This window comes from Bos taurus, chromosome 25 (genome assembly GCF_002263795.3).
Source record: "Bos taurus isolate L1 Dominette 01449 registration number 42190680 breed Hereford chromosome 25, ARS-UCD2.0, whole genome shotgun sequence".
Lineage (NCBI taxonomy): Eukaryota > Metazoa > Chordata > Mammalia > Artiodactyla > Bovidae > Bos > Bos taurus.
Genome location: NC_037352.1, coordinates 38,238,900 through 38,259,544, shown reverse-complemented (window position 1 = coordinate 38,259,544; position 20,645 = coordinate 38,238,900). Strand labels below are relative to the sequence as shown.

Sequence of the window (20,645 nt, the reverse complement as noted above, 5' to 3'; positions counted from 1 at the left end):
GGTTCAGTGCCAATGACAGAGACCCTCAGTGACAATGGCTTAAATGAGATCAAAGTCGATTTCTCCTGTGTCAAAACCCAGAGGTAAGTAGTGCAGGGCCCAGCCCCTTCCTTGGGTATCAGTCTAGAGCTCTACCCAGCACGTCTAAGTTCTAAGGAGAGGATGAAGAAACAGAGCGGAGAGGGAGCAGAGTGTGTGCCCCCCAGATTCTGGGGAAACATCACACTTCTTACATTCCATTGGCCAGATTTTCATCACGTGACCACACCAAGCTGCAGTGCAGGCAGGGAAATGTCATCCCTGCTTAAAATTCTTTTGCCCCCAAGGAGGAAAAGCCTGGCTCCAGGATAATGCCCAGGTCCTGCCACATCCACCATGCGCCATCTGGCTGCCCAGTGCTCACATGCATACATCTTTTCATCTACATTTAATATTTTAAAATGTTCCCGCCCATCACAAGGGTGCCACCATCATGTCGCACCCAATACAGGAACATGTTCCTCGTTCTCAGGTCCAAGTGCTGCAAGAGCTCCAAGTCCAGCACCTCTGGGGAGTGTCCTCTTTCTTCAATCCCATCTTAGTGTTTTGTAACCTGTGGACCAAAGAGAAGTTTAACCGGCACCCGCTGCCCTTATATATGTGTATGTTAGCAGTGCAGTCGTGTCCGACTCTTTGTGACCCCATGGATTGTAGCTCTGTCCATGGGATTCTCCAGGAAAGAATACTGGAGTGGAATGCCATTCCCTTCTCCAGGGGATCTTCCAGACCCAGGGGTCGAACCCAGGTCGCCACCTGCATTGTAGGCAGATTCTGTACTGTCTGAGCCACTAATAATGCAGAAAAGGAAGAGGAAAGAGATGAAAACACTCAAAAATAACACTGAAATGACACAGAATGCCAGGAAATGCAGGTAGGCACTGTCTACAGTCCCCATTCTACAGTCAGAAGCCTGGAGCTGACATTTATCACTTCCCTTTTTGCTACGCTTGTTGAGATCCCCCTGTCTTTGGCCAGCATCAAAGTTAATTTGCTCAAAACTTCACTCCTAAGAGGTCACAGCCCTTGATGATTCAGCTCACAAAGGAATTCTAGTATTTTGGGGGGAAACTTTTACCTACTTCTCCCCACTTTTTTTGGCCACTTGGCATGCGGGATCTTAGTTTCCTGACCAGAGATCAAACCCATGCCCCCTGCACTGAAGTATGGAGTCCTAATCACTGGGCCGTAAGGGACGTCCCTGAACCTTTATCCCTGATGTATCAGTCATCTATTGCTGGGTGATTAATAACTCCTAAACTTAAAGGCTTCAAAGAACAATAAAGAGCAGGCAGGGTTTTGTACGTTCAGAATGGCTGCCATCAAAAAGTCTACAAACAATAAATGCTGGAGAGGGTATAGAGAAAAGGGGAACTCTTACACAGTTGGTGGGAATGCAAACTAGTACAGCCACTGTGGAGAACAGTGTGGAGATTCCTGAAGAAGCTGGAAATCCCTCTGCTGGGCAGACACACCGAGGAAACCAGAATTGAAAGATACACATGTATCCAGTGTTCATGGCAGCACTCTTTACAATAGCCAGGACACGGAAGCAACCTAGATGCCCATCGAATGGATAAGGAGGTTGTGGTATGTATAGACAATGGAATATTACTCAGCTATAAAAAAAGAACGCATTTGAGTTGGTTCTAATGAGATGGATGAAACTGGAGCCTATTATACAGAGTGAAGTAAGTCAAAAAGAGAAACAGCAATACAGTATATTAATGCCTATATATGGAATTTAGAAAGACGGTAATGATGACCCTATATGCAAGAAAGCAGAAGAGACACAGATATAAAGAACAGACTTTTGGACTCCGTGGGAGAGGCGAGGATGGGATGATTTGAGAGACTAGCACTGAAACATGTATATTACCATATGTAAAATAGAGGACCAGTGTAAGTTTGATGCATGGAGCAGGACACTCAAAGCGGTGCTCTGGGCCAACCCAGAGGGATGGGGTGGGGAGGGAGGTGGGAGGGGGGTTCAGGATTCGGGGACACACATGCACATGGCTGATTCTCGTCTATGTGTGGCAAAAACCACCACAATATTGTAAAGTAATTAGCTTCCAATTAAAAAAACAAAAAAGAGCAGGCAGGCTTTTGTAGAATGACTGTGACCACTTCCATGTCACCCTGTGGAGTGGGGACGGCCCAGGAGCACACATTCACAACACTGGAGTGGGAGAGCGTAAACGGTCAGAGAGACACAATAATAGGCTATTTGGTCTTTTTTTTTTTGCCTTCCCGCAGTAGCCCTTTAAAAAAGCATCAGAGGCAAACTATTATCTGTAGGACCCATAAACAGCAAGGTCCTCTGTAGAGCACAGGGGACTACAGCCAATGTCCCTCGATAAACCACATGGAAGAGAAGTATAAAAAAAGAACGTCTACATTATTTAACTGAGTCACTTTGCTGTACAGAAGAAATTAGCACAACCTTGTAAATCAACCATACTTCAATAAAGCAAATTTTTTAAAAAGGCATCACAGGGACACATTTTGGTCAAAAAAATTTTTTTTGAAATGAGACTAGAGGATCATCATATCAGTTCCTAAAAATTAATCTATAATTTGCATTACGCTTCAATCACTGTAAGACCAGTCTTGTTTCTTCCATCTCCCCACTATCAACAGTGCAGATTCCCTTCATTTTATAATTTTGTTCATATTAATCTGTAAGATTAAAAGCTCAATAAAATAGCTTTAATTACATCAGCACACCTAACACAATAGTTCTTGAATTTCAGAAATACCTAATTCATGACACGACTGAAGTGACTTAGCACTATCTGCCCGGGATGCGCTAGGTGCTCTGCACCCCTGACAGTTGTTTATTGATATTTCTCACAAATATGCTGTAGGGTGGATGTCCTTATCCTCATTTCACAGAACCAGGTCATGCGGCATTGAGAAGTTGCTGAGCCTGAAACCTGGCTTCTCTGCGCTTTTCTCGCTGGCTCATGCTGAGAAAACAAAGAAACCCTTTCCTAGTTCCCTCACCAGAGATGCTGCTCAGAAAGCAGGAAGGGAGATGACGGGCAAATCACCTGGGTCCTGTTGATCAGCAATCAGGATTGTTCATAAAACTGTTCCTTTGCCTCCTCTTTTCTCCTCCTTCCTCTCACAATCCTTTGTACTTCTATGAAAATACTTTTCACACTGACTTATAATTAGTTCTGTCTGTTTGTGTCTCAAATTATAATTAGCAGGATGTCTTTCCCAGAGACTCCAGAAAATTGAGACTTGAGTTAAAATGTTGTCATGAGGCTAAACTAATTTACCAGCCTGCTTTGTAGCGCAGATCTAGTTAACCTGGATACAGAGTAAACCTTAAATCTTGCTAGTGCTCCTGGTGTCTTCTCTTTGACCTCTCCTTATGTCTAATGAGCTTCTCTAGTGGCTCAGAGGGTAAAGCGTCTGCCTGCAGTGCAGGTAGACCTGGGTTTGATCCCTGGGTCAGGAAGACCCTCTGGAGAAGGAAATGGCAACCCACTCCAGTACCTTTGCCTGGAAAATCCTATGGACAGAGAAGCCCAGTAGGCTACATACAGTCCATGGGGTTGCAAAGAGTTGGACACTACTGAGTGATTTCACTTTATGTCTAATTACAACAGGCTTCTTACCTTGCTCAGTTAAGCTTTATGATAATTTTGTTTGCCATTGTTTATGGCAACCAAATAGCTTGTTTAAAATGCCTCATTGCCTCAATGGCATTTAGAGACAAAGAATGAGTAACTAGGGAGGAGATATATATATCTCTCACAGCCCCCAAGCCCATCTGGCCCTTCAACATAGTTTTAATAAACAGGACTGCCAATTCTCCACCCTTGAAAATCTTTACAGGCCCAGGAATAGATTTAGCTGATCTCCAACCCTGTTTCCATGTTGTTGGATTAGTTTTGAGTCTTTTGGCAAAATTTCCATGAAAGACCCTAGCCTTTAAAATTTTGTTTCCTAAAACACTGTACAAGGAAGTGTTCCTTTTGCTTCTGGGAGGCAATGTTTTGAAAAACAACCATAATTCAGCGGTATGTGTTCTGTCATCTTCAGAGACAGCACCCACTGTGCACTGAAAGGAAAACGTTGCTGACAAAAAAAAGGGAAGTGTGCTTTTTAAAGTCAATGACAAATGCGGCAAATGCTGTGCTGCAAAAATAAGGGAAATGAAAGGTTTGTGCAAACCCTTTGAAAAAACCTCGTTTTCATAATAATAAAGCTAGTCAAAAGCTAAAATCCTTCAAATATCTATCTCTTGGCCCAAAACATAATGGGTACTGAAAATAGTATAATGGAACATCAAAAAGTACAATTCTTTTTAAAACAGTAGACATATAAAGAAAAATGATAACGCTAAAGAATAGTTAAAATGACACTCCTAGACATGTCTTATGTAGTTTATAATTTTCCCCTTTGAATTATGGAAAAAATTCAGGTTTAAAAAATATTTTGAATATAGATTCATTTCAGAGTACAGAATTTCTTTCTTTTTTTTTTTTGGATATGTGGCTCTGTATGCAGGATCTTAGTTGCCTGACCAGGGACAGACCTTGTGTCTCTTGCAGTGGAAGCATGGGATCCCGGTCTGGGCGCTGCCCCCGCTCCCCACCTCCCCAAATGACCTCTGGGGAGTTCCTTTAAATGATTTTTTTTAATGATTACTCCAAATCTATTCTGGGGCAAAGGAACTTTAAATTAAAATACATTTAAATCCATTCTTACACTGTCACTTTCTACTGTGGCTTTTCTTAAAGGACTTAAGCCTTGCTTTTCATTTAACCAATTAAACATTTCTCCCACCTATACCGAATTCCCAGACTTTCTCTTGGGTGGGCATAAGTAATGACATGAAATACTGTCTGATATGAGAAGGTATTTACCTTCAAAGCCCTACAAATGTTTAATAGAAACCTATATGCTTAAGTAGGAATGTAAAAACTCACTGTCAAAAAAAATCCCCTCAAAACCTCAGAACACTATAAGTTTTGAAAGTTTGAACATTTTTACTTTTTACATCAGTGAAAGTGAAAGTCGCTCAGTCGTGTGCGACTCTTTGCGACCCCATTGGACTGTAGCCCTCCAGGGTCCTCTGTCTGTGAAATTCTCCAGGCAAGAATACTGGAGTGGGTTGCCATGCCCTCCTCCAGGGGATCTTTTGGACGCAAGGATCCAACCCGGGTCTCCTGCGTTGCAGGCAGATACTTTACCGTCTGAGCCACCAGGGAAACCCTTTTACAATTAGAGGCTTCGTAATTAATATGATTATTAAAAGACCGAACTATCAATATATGAGTTGACACTGTAATCCACCTGAGGAGTAAGTTCTCCCTGTTTGGCCCCAAGAAACTATTTTGTTTCTTTTTCTCACTGTGGTAAGACAAGCATAACACAAAACTTTGCTGTTTTAATAACTGTTGAACGTTCGGCAGCGCTAAGCCCATTCACCCTAAACCCACTGTTCAGCACCTCCCTGTTTTTATTTTCTGGCTTACCACTAGGGGGCGGAAGAACACAGCGCATCAGCCGGCCTCTTCGCGCCACCTAGCCCACGCATGCGCTTCTCACCTGGGGCAAGGTGAACGGGGGCGGGGCAGGGGCGGGGCCTAAGGGCGGGGCCACAGACGCCGGCTCGGCGCCGGCATTGTGACGTCAGGTCGCGCAGCCGGGCTGGGACCCGGCGCCGGCTCGCTGAGGCGCTTCCCGGGAGCGTGACGCGCCGACTCCCCTCCCCGCGGCCCGCCCGCCCGCCCGCCGGCCTCGCCGCCGCCTCCTTCGCTCCCTCAGCGGGCCAGCGGCCGGGGCGGAGGCTCGGGGGCGTCGCGGCGCCGAGAGGGCGGGCGGCCGGGCTTCGGCGCGTCCGGCGGCCCGGGTCCAGCGGCCGGTCGGTGCGCGGCGGGCCGGCGGCGGCGGCGGCGGGCGCCGGTCTATATGGCGGCGGCTCTGTCGGGCCTGGCTGTCCGGCTATCGCGCTCGGCCGCCGCCCGCTCTTATGGGGTCTTCTGCAAGGGGCTGACCCGCACGCTGCTCATTTTCTTCGACCTGGCCTGGCGCTTGCGTATCAACTTCCCCTACCTCTACATCGTGGCTTCCATGATGCTCAACGTCCGTCTGCAGGTGGGTGAGGCGCGCCCGCCCAACCCCCTGCCTTCCCCCCGGCCCGGATCGTCCCCGAGCGCCGGTCCGCCTCGCGCGGCCCGGCCCACCCTCGCCCAGGCCCGAAGATGCCGCCGGAAGGTGCCAGGCTGGATGCCGAGTGTATGGCTCAGCACCGCGCCTTTCTCCCGCAGCCCCGCGGGAGAAAATCCCCGCAGAGGTCATTGTTGACCCTGTTTTCGCAGAAGAGGCGGGGTGGGGTGGGGTGGGGGCGTGGAGCGGCAGGCCTCGAGTAAGGTCCTCCAGCGGGCTCACCGGCTCGGAAGGCCCCTGGCCCTGAAGAGGAAATTGTGACAGTGATTGATTGGGGATGCGGGGGCGGGGAGTGCGTTGCCTTTTCTAGTTCCCAAACTTTATGAAGCTTTCAAAGCGATGCAAGCTTAAGGTAAATTAATTGATGTTAATCGATGTTCTGATAGAGGTATCCATGTCTATCCTGGCCCGGGGTGGAGGATGTTGGTGGTGAAAGGAGTAGGGATGGTGATGAGGAAAAAACGAGGTGTAAAGACGTAGAGAGGCAAAGGTTCAGAGGCCTGAAACAGTTCAGACGTGAAATAGTACACACACCCACACACACCCAGCACCCTGGAGATCATCTCTGCCATCAGGGATTGACATTTCTACCTCCCGCAAATTCCAGATGCCTTGTTCTGGCGGAATGGAAACCCGTCAAATTGAGAATGATTCCTTCCCGAGTGTGTCATAGATGGCCAAGTGCTGAGCATCTCTTGGCTTCCATTTACACATTGTGGAGGGTCTGCTGTGTGCCGCCTAGGGCTCTGATGAACAGGTCCCTGTTCCCCAAGAGCTTACGGTCTGACAGTACTTAGGGGAAGCCTGAGCAGGACTGTGCGGTATTGACATGGGCCGGGCAGGTGCTTTCTTTTTTCCCTTCGGTTTGACTGTGCCTGTATGCTAAGTAACTTCAGTCCTGGCTGACTCTTTGGGACCCCATGGACTGTAGCCCACCAGGCTCCTCTGTGCATGGGGTTCTCCAGGCAAGAATACTGGAGTGGGTTGCCTTGCCCTCCTCCAGGGAATCTTCCCGACCCAGGGACTGAAAGTCTCTATGTCTATTGCATTGGCAGGCAGTATCAGAATATAATTGTCTCAAAGCCTCTCACTGGTGGTGTAAAACCCCTTATTGACTGAAATTGAGTTAAGGTGGGTTGGGATGAACCTGCCTCTCTATTTTAGGGTCTAAATCGAGATTCTTTTATGTGAACAGGGAATTGTAGCATCCTTAAGTGGTGCCAAAGGAGTCAGAAACTCAGGTTTCCAGTAGGTTGTAGCAATGAGCAAAGAAGGTGCTGGGAGTGGGGACAGAAATCAGCCAGAAAGCCTGTGCTCCAGCCTGTTGTCACCAGCCAACTGCTGTGTGCCAGAGGCAGCCATTTCCCAAGAGAAAGTGGAAATCCTAATTTTTAAATATCATCGCAACAAAAAATCACCTTTGTGGGCAAAGCAGAATGTGTCAAGAGGCTCTATCTGACCCTCAAGCTCCACTTTGGAGACTTTGGTTCCGGGGTTACTTGTATAATTTGCAGGCTTTCTGGGTGGCACTAAGTGGTAAGGAACCTGCCTGCCAACGCAGGGGACATTAAGGGATGAGGATGGGAAGATCCCCTGGAGGAGGAGATGGCAGCCCCCTCCAGTATTCTTGCCAGGAGGGGCTGCAGTCTGTAGGGTCACAAAGAGTTGGACCCGACTGAAGTGACTTAGCACACACTTAGCACGTAGTCACAAGTAAGAGAAAATCAACAAGATGTTGAAAATAGCCAGTGGTGTACCATAAAACCTCACCTTTCTGATATGTCCCCTTAGTTACTTTTGACCACCCCTCTAGTCCAAGCTGCCAAGGTGCCTCTATCTATCCTCCCCAGGGCCCTTGGAGACATCTTTTAAAAGTATAAATCAGATTGTGTCATTCCTTACAAGGGAAAAAAAAAAGAAACCCAAACTGCTTCCCACTGCCCGTGGAATGCAGTTCACATGTTTCTGTCCTGTAGATTTGACTTCTGTCCACCTTGCTGACATCTCCCTGGCTTGTTCCTTGCTTGCTCTGTTTTCCTGTCTCTTCTCTGCAGGCGCCAAGCCTCTTCCTGCCCCTGGGCATTTGCATTTGTTGTTCTTGCCACCTCGAGCACTCCTCCCTGGCTCTTAGAACTCCAAGACGCTCTCACTCCTGGCTTCTCCTTTCAGAAGGGTCTTTGGGATCACCAAATCAATCTGGTCTTGCAGCTGCTGTTGTCACTGCATGAGTGCTGAGGCTTGCTTCATATCAATAAGGAGTGAAGGACTGCATTCCTGTTACGATGATGAGGGTTTCCAGATCTCCCAGTTGCTTGTAGGCCAGTAGGGGAAGCTCTGGAAAGGTTACTCAGATACAGATTTCCTAACGAGGAGTTTGCACTGTCATGATTGAGGGCGAGTGCACTGTGGAGGCGGGAGGTTGGCTCTGGGATGTGTGGTGCGGGCAGAACGGAGAGCCGGGACACCGGCCCCACGGGTGGCTTGCCGGATGAGCCGTCGGGTCGTCGTCCACAGGCAGCACAGCTTTAGAGAACCGTGGAAGCTGAACACTCTGGCTGTAGAGTGCGGGGTTTATTTGGCCATTTCAGGTGTGCGTGGGGGTGGGGAGGCGCAGACAAGGTGGTCCCTAGGTGCTTGGAGGGAGGGCTGCCTGAGAACCGTGTGAGGATTTTTCCATTGTGGAGTGTTGACACGCCAGCCCCTGTGTTGCTCAAGGGTCACCTGTATTTGCAAACTGTATATCTGAGGATTAATCTTCAAAACATGTGAAGAACTCGGCAACAACCACCCAATTCAAACATTGGCAAAGGGCTTGAATAGACATTTCTCCAAAGAAGATACACCGATGGCAAGTAAACCCAGGAAAAGATGGGCAGTTGGAGCGTGTTTGTGGGTAGCCAGGCCACCGGCCACGGCGAGGACCTGAGATGTGGTCGCAGTGGCCTCTGAGCCCTGAGCCCCGGGCTGTGCACTTGAGCCTTGTGGCCCCGTGGGACGCACCGAGAAGGGGCCCTGGTGGCCAGGCTCTGCTTCCCATCCCAGCCCTGCAGGGTGCGAACGTGGCGTCCCCCTGCTTCCGGGCCCTCACAGACCCATGCGGGCCACCTTCTCTCCCTGAGACTCACGGCTCCTGCCGTCTCCCCCCATCTCCTCCCGTCCTGTCCCAGGGACACTTTTGGGCCTGGAGGGCGAGTGACTGCTCGTCTGTCACTGGCAGAATCTCCTCACCTGGACCTGGGGACCCCCACGCCAGGCTTAGTCCCCAGGAGCCTCTCTACTCACTGCTCCGGCTCCAAATCTGAGCCCAGCTACACAGGCTGAGAAGCTTCCCGTGCCCAGCCCTCGCCTGACCTGGCCCTGCCCCCAGGAGGCCTCTCTTCTGCCAGGGAGGCAATAAAACCCAGTGCTGGGGGAGAAAAATTGGGAAACTGCAAGTCAAAGTCACACTGAGACTGGCTCTTACGCAGGAAGGGGACAGTGAGGGTGTGGAGAAATTAGACCCTGTGCACTGCCGGGAGGAACGGAAGGTGGTGCGGTTGCTGTCGGAGCCAGTTTCAGTTCAGTCGCTCAGTCGTGTCCGACAGTTTGCGACCCCATGGACTGCGGCACGCCAGGCCTCCCTGTTCATCACCAACTCCCAGAGTTTACTTAAACTCGTGTTTATTGAGTTGGTGATGCCATCCAACCATCTCATCCTCTGTCATCTCCTCCCACCTTCAATCTTTCCCAGCATCAGTGTTTTCCAGTGAGTCAGTTCTTCACAGTAGGTGACCAAAGTATTGGAGTTTCAGCTTCTGCATCAGTCCTTCCAGTGAATATTCAGGACTGATTTCCCCTAGGATTGACTGGTTGGATCTACTTACAGTCCAAGGGATTCTCAAGAGTCTTCTCCAACACCACAGTTCAAAAGCATCAATTCTTTGGTGCTCAGCTTTCTTTATATTATAGTCCAACTCTCACATCCATACGTGACCATTGGAAAAACCATAGCTTTGACTAGATGGACCTTTGTTGGTAAAGTAATGTCTGTGCTTTTTAATATGCTGTCTAGGTTGGTCATACTTTTCTTCCAGGGAGCAAGCATCTTTTAATTTCATGGCTGCAGTCACCATCTGCAGTGATATTGGAGCCCCAAAAATAAAGTCTTGTCACTGTTTCCATTGTTTCCCATCTATTTCCCATGAAGTGATGGGACCAGATGCCGTGATCTTAGTTTTCTGAATATGGAGTTTTAAGCCAACTTTTTCGCTCTCCTCTTTCACTTTCATCAAGAGGCCTTTTAGTTCCTCTTCACTTTCTGCCATAAGGGTGGTGTCGTCTCCATATCTGAGGTTATTGATATTTCTCCCCACAATCTTGATTCCAGCTTGTGCTTCTTCCAGCCCAGCGTTTCTCATGATGTACTCTGCATATAAGTTAAATAAGCAGGGTGACAATAGACAGTCTTGAAGTACTCCTTACCCGATTTGGAACCAGTCTGTTCCATGTCCAGTTCTAACTGATGCGTCTTGACTTGCATACAGGTTTCTCAGGAGGCAGGTCAGGTGGTCTTGGGAAGCAGTTTAGCAGGTCCTCAAAAAGTTGAGTACAGGATCGCTGTATGGTTCAGTGGTTTCACTGTAGGCGCACACCGCAGAGATCTGAAGGCAGGGACGCAGGCGCTTGTGCCCCAGTGTTCCCGGCAGCACTGTGGACGATTCAGGCGTCTGTCAGCACATGAGCGGGCAGACAGACGTGTGTACCTTCAGTGGACACTTACTCAGCTTTGAAAAGGAATGAAGTTCTCACACCTGCTACGACTTGGATGGACTTAAGGGACGCCATTCAAAGAGGCGGAACATAGAAGGTAGTGGCCAGGGGCTGGAGGAGGGGGAACGGGAGTTGTTGAATGAAGATGCTTCTCGTTTGGATGAAAACGTCCCAGAACCATGTGGTGGTGATGGATGGCAGCCTTTATGTGTATTTTACTGCAGGTTTAAAAGAAGTACCAGACGGGAGATTATGCTCTTGGTTGTAGTGGCAGTGTTCAGTTGCTGTACGTTTCTGTCTGTCCTTTTTTTGGGCTGAGCTGGGTCTCCGCTGCTGTGAGGGCTCCTCTCTAGTTGCGGTGCCCAGGCTTCTCATTGCAGGGGCTTTACCTGTTGCCAAGCTTGGGCTCCAGGGCTTTTGTGCTCCAAAGCTGTGGAGCACGGGCCTGGTTGCTTCGAGGCACGTGGAATCTTCCAGGACCAGGGGTTGAACCTGTGTCCCCCTGCCACATGCATTGGCAAGCAGACTCCAGACACTGGACCACTAGAGAAGTCCTGGACACATGTTTTCTTTTCTCTTGGTTATATGCCTAGGGTTGGAATTGCTGGGTCATGTGGTAACTTTGTGTTCAACCAATTCAAAAAAATCACTCTTACTTCCTGATGAGAGTGGAGGGGGAGGCAGGGAGACCCTCAGATGAGCAGGAGAGAGGAGTGTTGGTGATCCATCATGGTGATGCCAGAGAGGCCCTGGAGGAGCTTGCATTGTGGGCATATCTTGGCATTTGCGCCAATAGGCTTGCCTGCCTTAAAGGACGAGATGGTGTGAGAGAAGTGCTTGTTTGCACCTCTTTTTGTGTGAACTGTACCTGTTCTTTGCCCGTTTTTCTGGTGGGTTGTTGGGTTTCTTGAAGCTTTGTCAAATAAGAGTTGTCTGTTGATAAGAGTTGAAAACATTTTCCAGTTACTATGTTTTTCATTTTGCTGATAGTGTTTTCACCATACTGAAATTCTTTGTAGTGAAATTTAACAGTCATTTCTGACTTTTGGGTTTTGTCCTAGTTAGAAAGGCCCTCCCAACTCTAAAGATACAAGGAATTCACTTGTAATTTACTCTGGTACTAATACATCCCGTTTTGCTTTTACACGTAAAACGCTGGAGTTTATCCTGGCGTAAGGTGTACGGTATTGATGCAAACTGACCTGTCTCTACCTGCCACAAGGAAGCTGGTGCCTGTGAGTTTTGCCCTTGTCCCTACGTTCAGTGGAAAGCAAGCCTCCGGAGGACGGATCCTTCTTTATCTGCTTGGTGCGCTGTCCCCATCCCTGTGCTCAGAACAGCACTGGCCTAGCTTCGGGGCTCGGTGAACACTTGCTGATTGAATCTGTAGCAGAAAATGCCGCAGGTGTGGAATCCCCCGGGAAAGGTTACAGTCATTAGTAAGGGATCTTTAACGTCTTCGCCAGCTCACCCTCCTCGTGGTCAGCGTGCTGGGTGCCTCCTCGGGCGGTGTCTCGGTCTCTGACGGCTCCCAGCCCTCGGCCCCTCCCTCCTGGACCTCCACGTCTGTCCACACTTGGGCCATTTTGGGTCATCCAGGGGTAGCTTCTCTGGCCTCTGCTTGACAGACTCCCTCAGTTGCGTTTTGTTACTGGTTCCCTCTGACATGCTTTTTAAAAAAAATGAACTAATTTTGACTGCCCCCGATCTTAGTTGTGGCATGCGAACTCTTAGTTGTGGCAGGCAGGATCTAGTTCCCTGACTCAGGATCGAACCCGGGTGCCCTGAATTTGGAGCATGGAGTCTTAGTCACTGGACCACCAGGGAGTCCTTCCCCTGATGCGCTTGCTGATAGCGATGCTCATAGCAGCTGTTTCTCGGCTGCCCCGGGCTGTGGCCACAGAACATGCTGGGTGTATCCAGCCGAAGAGTCCTCATGCAGGACAGCAGGCGCCGCCTTTCTCGGCCCACCCTCCCGCCTCATGCCCGGCCTGGTGGGCGCACCCTGGAGCCTCTGGGTGGCGGCTAGTGCGCGGGGATGGCGTGGATGTGCTGCGGAGTTCACAGCAGAGCCTGTGTCCACGTGGCTGACTCTGTGCGCTGGTGCTTGGGGGCGGCACAGAGTGCCCTTCTCTTGCTCGTCCTCTGAGTGGTGTGGCCAGCAGAGCAGTTTGTCTCAGATACTTTCACGGTGAGCTCAGCGGTGGGCAGGTCAGCTGACGCCGCCTCCGAGAGCTGGGAGTGGGCGGTGTCACTCCGAGGTGGAATCAGAAAACAGCACAAGCGAATGTTCGTGCCAGGCAGAGACAGACCAGTGGGTACCGAAGTGGGGAGGGCAGATTAGGGCCGTAGAATTAGCAGGTTCAGACTACCATGTGTAAAACAGTTAAGCAACAGGATATGTTGTATAGCCACCTCCTGTAGTAACTTTGATTAGAGTATGGTGTGTAAAAACACTGAGTCGCTGTGCTGTGCATAATATTGTAAGTCAGCTGTACTTCAATTAAAAAACCAGCTGTGAAGCCAGGTGGCATGAGGCATCACCAGGCAGGTCCCCCTCCACGCTGGTGGTCGTCCAGCTGAGCAGCCGCCCTGCATTCAGCTGTGCCCCCAGCCCCCTTCAGGGATAGCCTTGCCAGCTGGCTGTCAGTGGCACAGAGGCGGGGGTATTTTTAGTTTCCAGAGCAGTGGTATCCAGACCATCATGTCCCTGAAGCCATTAATAGCGCAGGTTGGGGAGGGTAAGGTGACCGTACCAGAGGGCGCAGCTGCGAATCGGGTCAGGCCTGCTGTTGCCCAGGAGGGCGCCAGCCTCCCTGGCGGGGATCCTTGTGGACCGGGTTGCTCCTGTCTTCCAGTTTCCTCCACACCTTGCCCCCACGGCCGCTGTGGTTCCCTATTCAACGGTTGTCTGTTTCTGGGACGTAGTGGGCAGGCACTGGTGAGGGAGGTGAGGAGTAAGCTCAGCCCTGCACTTTGTTTTTCTTGCCCCATACTGTGTTTTTATTTATTTTTTTAAATTTAATTTTGGCTGTGCTGGGTCTTCACTGTGGCACGTGGACCTAGTTCCCTGCTCCACGTGGGAACTTCCGGACCAGGAATCAAACCTGTGTCCCCTTCATTGGCAGGCGAATTCTTAACCCCTGAACCACCAGGAAAGTCCTGAATCACACTGTCTAGAATTTCAAAATAGACTTCCCTCATTTAGGGGGAAGGGGTCTCAGTGTTTGTGGATAAGTCAGTTTGCCGTAATTTCTGCTGCTGATTATTTTGTAGATCTGGGGGTTGCGGGGTGGGAGATGATAGCTGGGCCGAGGACGGTTCATTGTGTAATGGTGCGTGCTTTATTTGGCAAGATACAGTGTACCAGTACGTGTACAGTACAAGGAGAGTAAACCACAAAAACCGCTGCATGGATGACTCTGCTTAGAAATTACTTGAAAGTTACTTCTGGCTCTCAATATATAAGTAATGTGTGTAACCATCTAATATCAAAAGTCATCTGGTTGAGGGCTCAGAACCAAAAGTGTTTTCACTCACCTACTCAAGTCTTTTTGTAAAGAATTGAATACATAGTTTATTACTGAATTTACTGAAGCGGTAGATCTTTAGTAAGCAACTTCAGATCAGATCAGATCAGGTCAGTCGCTCAGTCGTGTCCAACTCTTTGCGACCCCATGAATCGCAGTACGCCAGGCCTCCCTGTCCATCACCAACTCCCAGAGTTCACTCAGACTCAAGTCCATCGAGTCAGTGATGCCATCCAGCCATCTCATCCTCTGTTGTCCCCTTCTCCTCCTGCCCCCAATCCCTCCCAGCATCAGAGTCTTTTCCAATGAGTCAACTCTTCGCATGAGGTGGCCAAAGTACTGGAGTTTCAGCTTTAGCATCATTCCTTCCAAAGAACACCCAGGGCTGATCTCCTTCAGAATGGACTGGTTGGATCTCCTTGCAGTCCAAGGGACTCTTAAGAGTCTTCTCGAACACCACAGTTCAAAAGCATCAATTTTTTGGCACTCAGCTTTCTTTATAGTCCAACTCTCACATCCATACATGACCACAGGAAAAACCATAGCCTTGACTAGACAGACCTTTGTTGGCAAAGTAATGTCTCTGCTTTTGAATATGCTATCTAGGTTGGTCATAACTTTCCTTCCAAGGAGTAAGCGTCTTTTAATTTCATGGCTGCAGTCACCATCTGCAGTGATTTTGGAGCCCAGAAAAATAAAGTCTGACACTGTTTCCACTGTTTCCCCATCTATTTCCCATGAAGTGGTGGGACTGGATGCCATGATCTTCGTTTTCTGAATGTTGAGCGTTAAGCCAACTTTTTCACTCTCCACTTTCACTTTCATCAAGAGGCTTTTTAGTTCCTCTTCACTTTCTGCCATAAGGGTGGTGTCATCTGCATATCTGAGGTTATTGATATTTCTCCCGGCAATCTTGATTCCAGCTTGTGCTTCTTCCAGTCCAGCGTTTCTCATGATGTACTCTGCATAGAAGTTAAATAAGCAGGGTGACAATATACAGCCTTGATGTACTCCTTTTCCTATTTGGAACCAGTCTATGGTTCCATGTCCAGTTCTAACTGTTGCTTCCTGACCTGCATACAAATTTCTCAAGAGGCAGATCAGGTGGTATGGTATTCCCATCTCTTTCAGAATTGTCCACGGTTTATTGATCCACACGCTCTCACTATTTGTTACTGTTGTTCAGTCGCTAAGCTGGGTCCCACTCTTGCCCACCCCATGGACTGGAGCACATCACGCTCCTCTGTTCCCCGGAGTTTGCTCAGATTCATGTCCATTGAGTCGGTGATGCCATCCAACCATCTCATCCTCTGTCCGCCCCTTCTCCTCCTGCCGTCAATCTTTCCCAGCATCAGGGTCTTTTCCAGTGAGTTGGCTCTTCACATAAGGTGGCCAAAGTATTGAAGCTTCAGCTTCAGCATCAGTCCTTCCATTAAATATTCAGGGTTGAGTATATGATTACTTTGTCATTATCGAAGGTATGATTACATTAAGGGTATCTTATTTAAAATATTGTAAGAATTCTGACAACATTTCACCTTTCTGAACTGTACTGAGTTATCCTATAAGGACATAATAAAAGTAGTTAGAAACCAATTTTCCTGAGAGTTGGCCCATATTAAATGACCTATTTTTCTTAAGAATTAAAAAAAAAAAACTGTTCTAATATGTATTAAAATATATTTAGGAATGCTTCCATTTCAGGAAAATGGTCATTTTTAATACATTTAGATCAGTAAAATTAAATGTAAGGTTTAAAATAACATGCTTTGGAGAGTTAGTTTGCGAGAAGTTAGGTTTGCCCTGGTGAACCGTGAGAGTGTTGGCTGTGCTTTGCACCACCAGGTACAGCTGTGGTGGTGACTTCTTGTAGTGATATATACAAACACTGAATTACTAGATTGTACGAACCTAGACAGCATATTCAAAAGCAGAGACATTACTTTGCCAACAAAGGTCCGTCTAGTCAAGGCTATGGTTTTTCCAGTGGTCATGTATGGATGTGAGAGTTGGACTATGAAGAAAGCTGAGTGCCGAAGAATTGATGCTTTTGAACTGTGGTGTTGGAGAAGACTCTTGAGAGTCCCTTGGACTGCAAGGAGATCCAACCAGTCCATTCTGAAGGAGATCAGTCCTGGGTGTTCATTGGAAGGACTGATGCTGAAGCTGAAACTCCAATACTTTGGTCACTTCATGCGAAGAGTTGACTCATTGGAAAAGACCCCGATGCTGGGAGGGATTGGGGGCAGGAGGAGAAGGGGACGACAGAGGATGAGATGGCTGGATGGCATCACTGACTTGATGGACGTGAGTCTGAGTGAACTCCGGGAGTTGGTGATGGACAGGGAGGCCTGGCGTGCTGCGATTCATGGGGTCGCAAAGAGTCGGACACGACCGAGTGACTGAACTGAACTGAACGACTGAAACTAATATATTTTATGTCAGTTGTATAGCAATTTAAAAAAAAAGAGCTGGGGACATCCCTGATGGTCCAGTGGCGAGGACTCCACTCTCCCAGTGGGAGGGAACTAGATCCATCCCAGGTAAGGGAACTAGGTCTCACACACCACAACTGAAGATCTGGCGCAGCCAAATAAATATTCAAAATATAAAAAAATAATTGCACCTTATATTTGCATATAGCTTTATGCTGCCCAGATGTATTTGTGTCAGTGTTATATAGAATAATAGTCATCCTTGTATAGATTATGCCCCGAGGACACATGAGGTTCCCCGGTGGCTCAGCCGTAAAGAATCTGCCTGCCGACACAGGAGATGTCGGTTCAGTCCCTGGGTGGGGAAGATCCATGGGCAGAGGAGCCTGGTGGGCTATATATAGTCCATGGGGTCCCAAAGAGTCAGACATGACTTAGCAACTCAACAACAACGTAAGTGAAGTTGCCCCTGATTGCTTCAAAGTGGCTTGCCCTGCCTGAGTCACTGAGTATCGTCCTCAAATAGGACACTCTGGGTAAGGCCTTGGTTGCTTGAGTGAGTCATCTAGTTTATCCTGGTTAAAGGGAGCCGCTTTTTATTGAACCTGCAGAAGTAAGTACATTGCCATGAAAAGTGCAGAGCCTCAGTGCATGTTTAAGTATTTTTAGGAAATACTGCATTAATCAAGTACTGTTCTTTTTGTTGTGATTTCTAATTGGTAGGTTGACATCCTGTTTTCTATCACAGTGTGGGAATCCTTGGTACCGGAGACTGTCAAAGAGACCTTCGTATTTGCTGGGAAATACCTGGTGTGTGTGGACTCTCCCGAGACCCCATCTTCATTATTACCCTGTAATTTGTTGGTCTTTTCCAGGTTCATATTGAGATCCACTGAAGGCCTTCCGCGGACTGACAGGCGTGTCCTGGGGCTCAGGGTGTCAGAGACACAGCATGAGGGACGGACACAGGCCTCTCCGCACCCATCTCGCGGAGGAGCAGGGAGTGGGCGCCACCTCAGACAGAGCCTCGTGCAGAGAACTGTGGAGCGAGAGAAGGCAGGAGGTGAGCCCTGGCCCAGCAGATGCCGCTTCCTGGGCGAGGAGGCCTGCGGCCGATGCCTGGGGAGATCCAGGAAAGGAAGAGTCATCACTGGAAACAAAGCATGACCTGCGTGGCGCCAGCCCCTTGCTTTGCAGTGGCCTTGAAGCGCTTCCACGGTGGCAAGAAGCAGTAGGAAGAAATTCAGCCTCAGTGGCTGCGCAGAGCAACCCTGCAGGTCTGTCCTGGGCTCCTGCAGGGGAGCGGGGTGCGGGGCTGGCCCGTGGCGTCGGGGAGGCTCCGGGCATGGACTGGCCGCAGGCAGCGCCCAGGGCCACAGAGGACGGAGCCACGGCGGAGAGTCCCGGGGGTCAGGACTGCTGGGCCAGCAGAGAGGGTCGGCAAAGGGGGTTTCTGAGGATGACCCGCCCCGTGCTTTCCTGGAGAAGCTGGACTCTGCGTTGGCACCCTCTTGCCTGCGATCCATCCTGCTGCACGCACATCCCCTAATATTCTTGAATAATGAGACAAAAAGTGTTTTCCCTGGCCATCCAGAGCCCATGTTTTCAGAGCCAAGAGTAGAGTACAAGAAAATGCTTTCATGGGAAAAAAGTACCTCAGATGATCTGCAGATAACAGTGGCATCACTGGCTGCACAAGCTTTTGAATGAGCAAATCTGTTGTGCCGTGGTTAAGGTACAGGCAGAACAATAAAAGTAGTGAGACTAAGCGCTGTCCTCGAATGCGTTCTTTTGCGTTAACTCTGGACGCACACGGCGCGGCAGTGAAGCTCCGGCTTTGATTTGTGTGACCAGACAGACTTAGTCAGTGAAACTTAAACCCACAGAAAGCTGGTTGATACAGAAGGCAGTCTCTGTGCTTGAAAGACATTTAGGATTGGGAAGCCGAGTCAAGGAGGTTATTGACATTGCCTTATACAGCTGTCATCCGAGAATCGAAAGCTGTAACAGCAAGCTTTAAGTTCACCTTCAGCACCATCTGGCAGGGCCGCCGTCCCAGGCACTCTCTCTCCAGCCTGTTCTCTCACCATCTGATGAGAGTAGATATTTGTAAAAGTCAACCCTGCTGGGCTTGTTGTGAGCCAAGCCAAGTTGATGGTAAGCTGTTGTCATTTCTGCGTTTGTAGAATAATTTGAGTAAAAGCTGATACCTTTTCTCACACCCCTTTCCTTCCACTTGACATGCAATTTACATGGAGGCCCTACGGTGAAAGTTGCAATATTAACATTACCTTTACCTTTAGATAACCCTTCCTCAAACTAGGAACCTTAGCAGTGTTAACCCAAAATAAAAAATGAGCTTGAGCCTGTCTGCTGGAGCTCAGTCATAGAGGAAAAAAAAAAAGCAAGTATTTCCCCTTACGGAAGGTCTCCAGCTCCTAGGAGTTGCGATGTCTCCTGCACTAAACCTTTTTCTGCGCTGACCCCTTTTGTCGTGTGCTGGTAATTCGATGACAGGCACTGAAGAGCGGAAGTTTTTCAGGAGCCCAAAGAAGACGCCCCATTTCCGGAGTTATTGATTGCATATATCAGTTTATATTGCGTGCTAAATTACCATGCCGTGTGCTATTTTAGTGTTCTGGGGAAATGAAAAATAAAACCCGTTCTTTAGCGTAATAAATGTCTTATTTTACATGTGTAGTCTTGGTTCCCTTCGTCTTTATTATTAATGCAGCCTTCCTCATACTTGAGTTTGTTTGCGAAAAGTTGTTCACTGATTCAGAAGATTGGAAGCAGAGATCAAAAGCAAAATGTAAAATTACTCTGGAACTCAACTGTCCAGATAGAATGAAATAATGTGTTATGATCCTTGTGGAGTGGGGTACTCACCCCTATGAAGCAGTGGTCTGCAGCCAGGCTACAAGGACACCGACCTGACTGGAGAAAAAGCCCTGGTTAGTGGACTCTCCGCCTCAGCGTCGTCAACGGGCGGTGAATGAGATGACACTTTTCAGTGTTGTAGAATGGGATCGATTTTCTTGTCAACACCCTCTCCCTGTCCCTCTTCCCTCCCCACCCTCCCTTTTTTGTTGTTGTTTTAAACTCAGTCTACTTTGAGTTGGAAGTTTCCATGACACATCAGCTGTTTTTCTTTTGTAAATTCCAAGTATGTGAATTTTCAAACAGTTGCAAAGAACAAATTCAGAATTCCCTATTTAGCATTAACTGAATTAATTTGTGGCGCTTGTGGTAAAGAATCCGCCCCCAAGGCAGGAGACATAAGTGATGTGGGTTTGATCCCTGGATTGGGAAGAACCCCTTGAAGAGGGCATGGCAATGCACTCAGTACTCTTGCTCAGAGAATCCCATGGACAGAGGAGCCTGGCAGGCTATGGTTCATGAAGTCTCAGAGTCAGACACGGCTGAAGCGACTTAGCACACACAAATCAACTTGAAGTGTTTTCGTATAGTTACGTCAGAATAAGGTAAGTGCTTTTATAAAAGCTTTGTGGAAAAGCTCACAGTAACTTTCTTGTTTACATTATTTTTTAGTGCATATCCACTGCTGACATTGTTCCTTTTGGTGCTGTGCTGTCTCCAGGTCCGTCCGAAGGTGGCCCTCCTGTGGAAAGTCCTGGGGTAGAAAGGTGGTGATCTGTGTAGCGTGTGAAACCTATGAAGTTTCAGGGCTGTGAAGGATGGC

General features: G+C 48.5%; 1 protein-coding gene and 1 long non-coding RNA gene across 2 annotated transcripts; one reads left to right on the top strand and one right to left on the bottom strand.

Annotated features, from left to right (window-relative positions):
• Window positions 1-399: 399 nt before the first annotated feature.
• LOC112444304 (uncharacterized) lies at window positions 400-5,677 on the bottom strand. Its single transcript, XR_003032612.2, has 2 exons — window positions 5,535-5,677; window positions 400-592 (listed from the first exon to the last, which is right to left on the bottom strand). It is a non-coding gene; the product is annotated as an uncharacterized lncRNA (long non-coding RNA).
• A 60-nt stretch (window positions 5,678-5,737) lies between these two features.
• Window positions 5,738-19,642, top strand: SMIM10L3 (small integral membrane protein 10 like 3). Its single transcript, XM_024985150.2, has 2 exons — window positions 5,738-6,156; window positions 17,818-19,642. Exons 1-2 carry the CDS (start codon window positions 5,971-5,973, stop codon window positions 17,836-17,838), a joined length of 207 nt encoding a protein of 68 aa, XP_024840918.2. The 5' UTR covers window positions 5,738-5,970; the 3' UTR covers window positions 17,839-19,642.
• The last annotated feature ends 1,003 nt before the right edge of the window (window positions 19,643-20,645 follow it).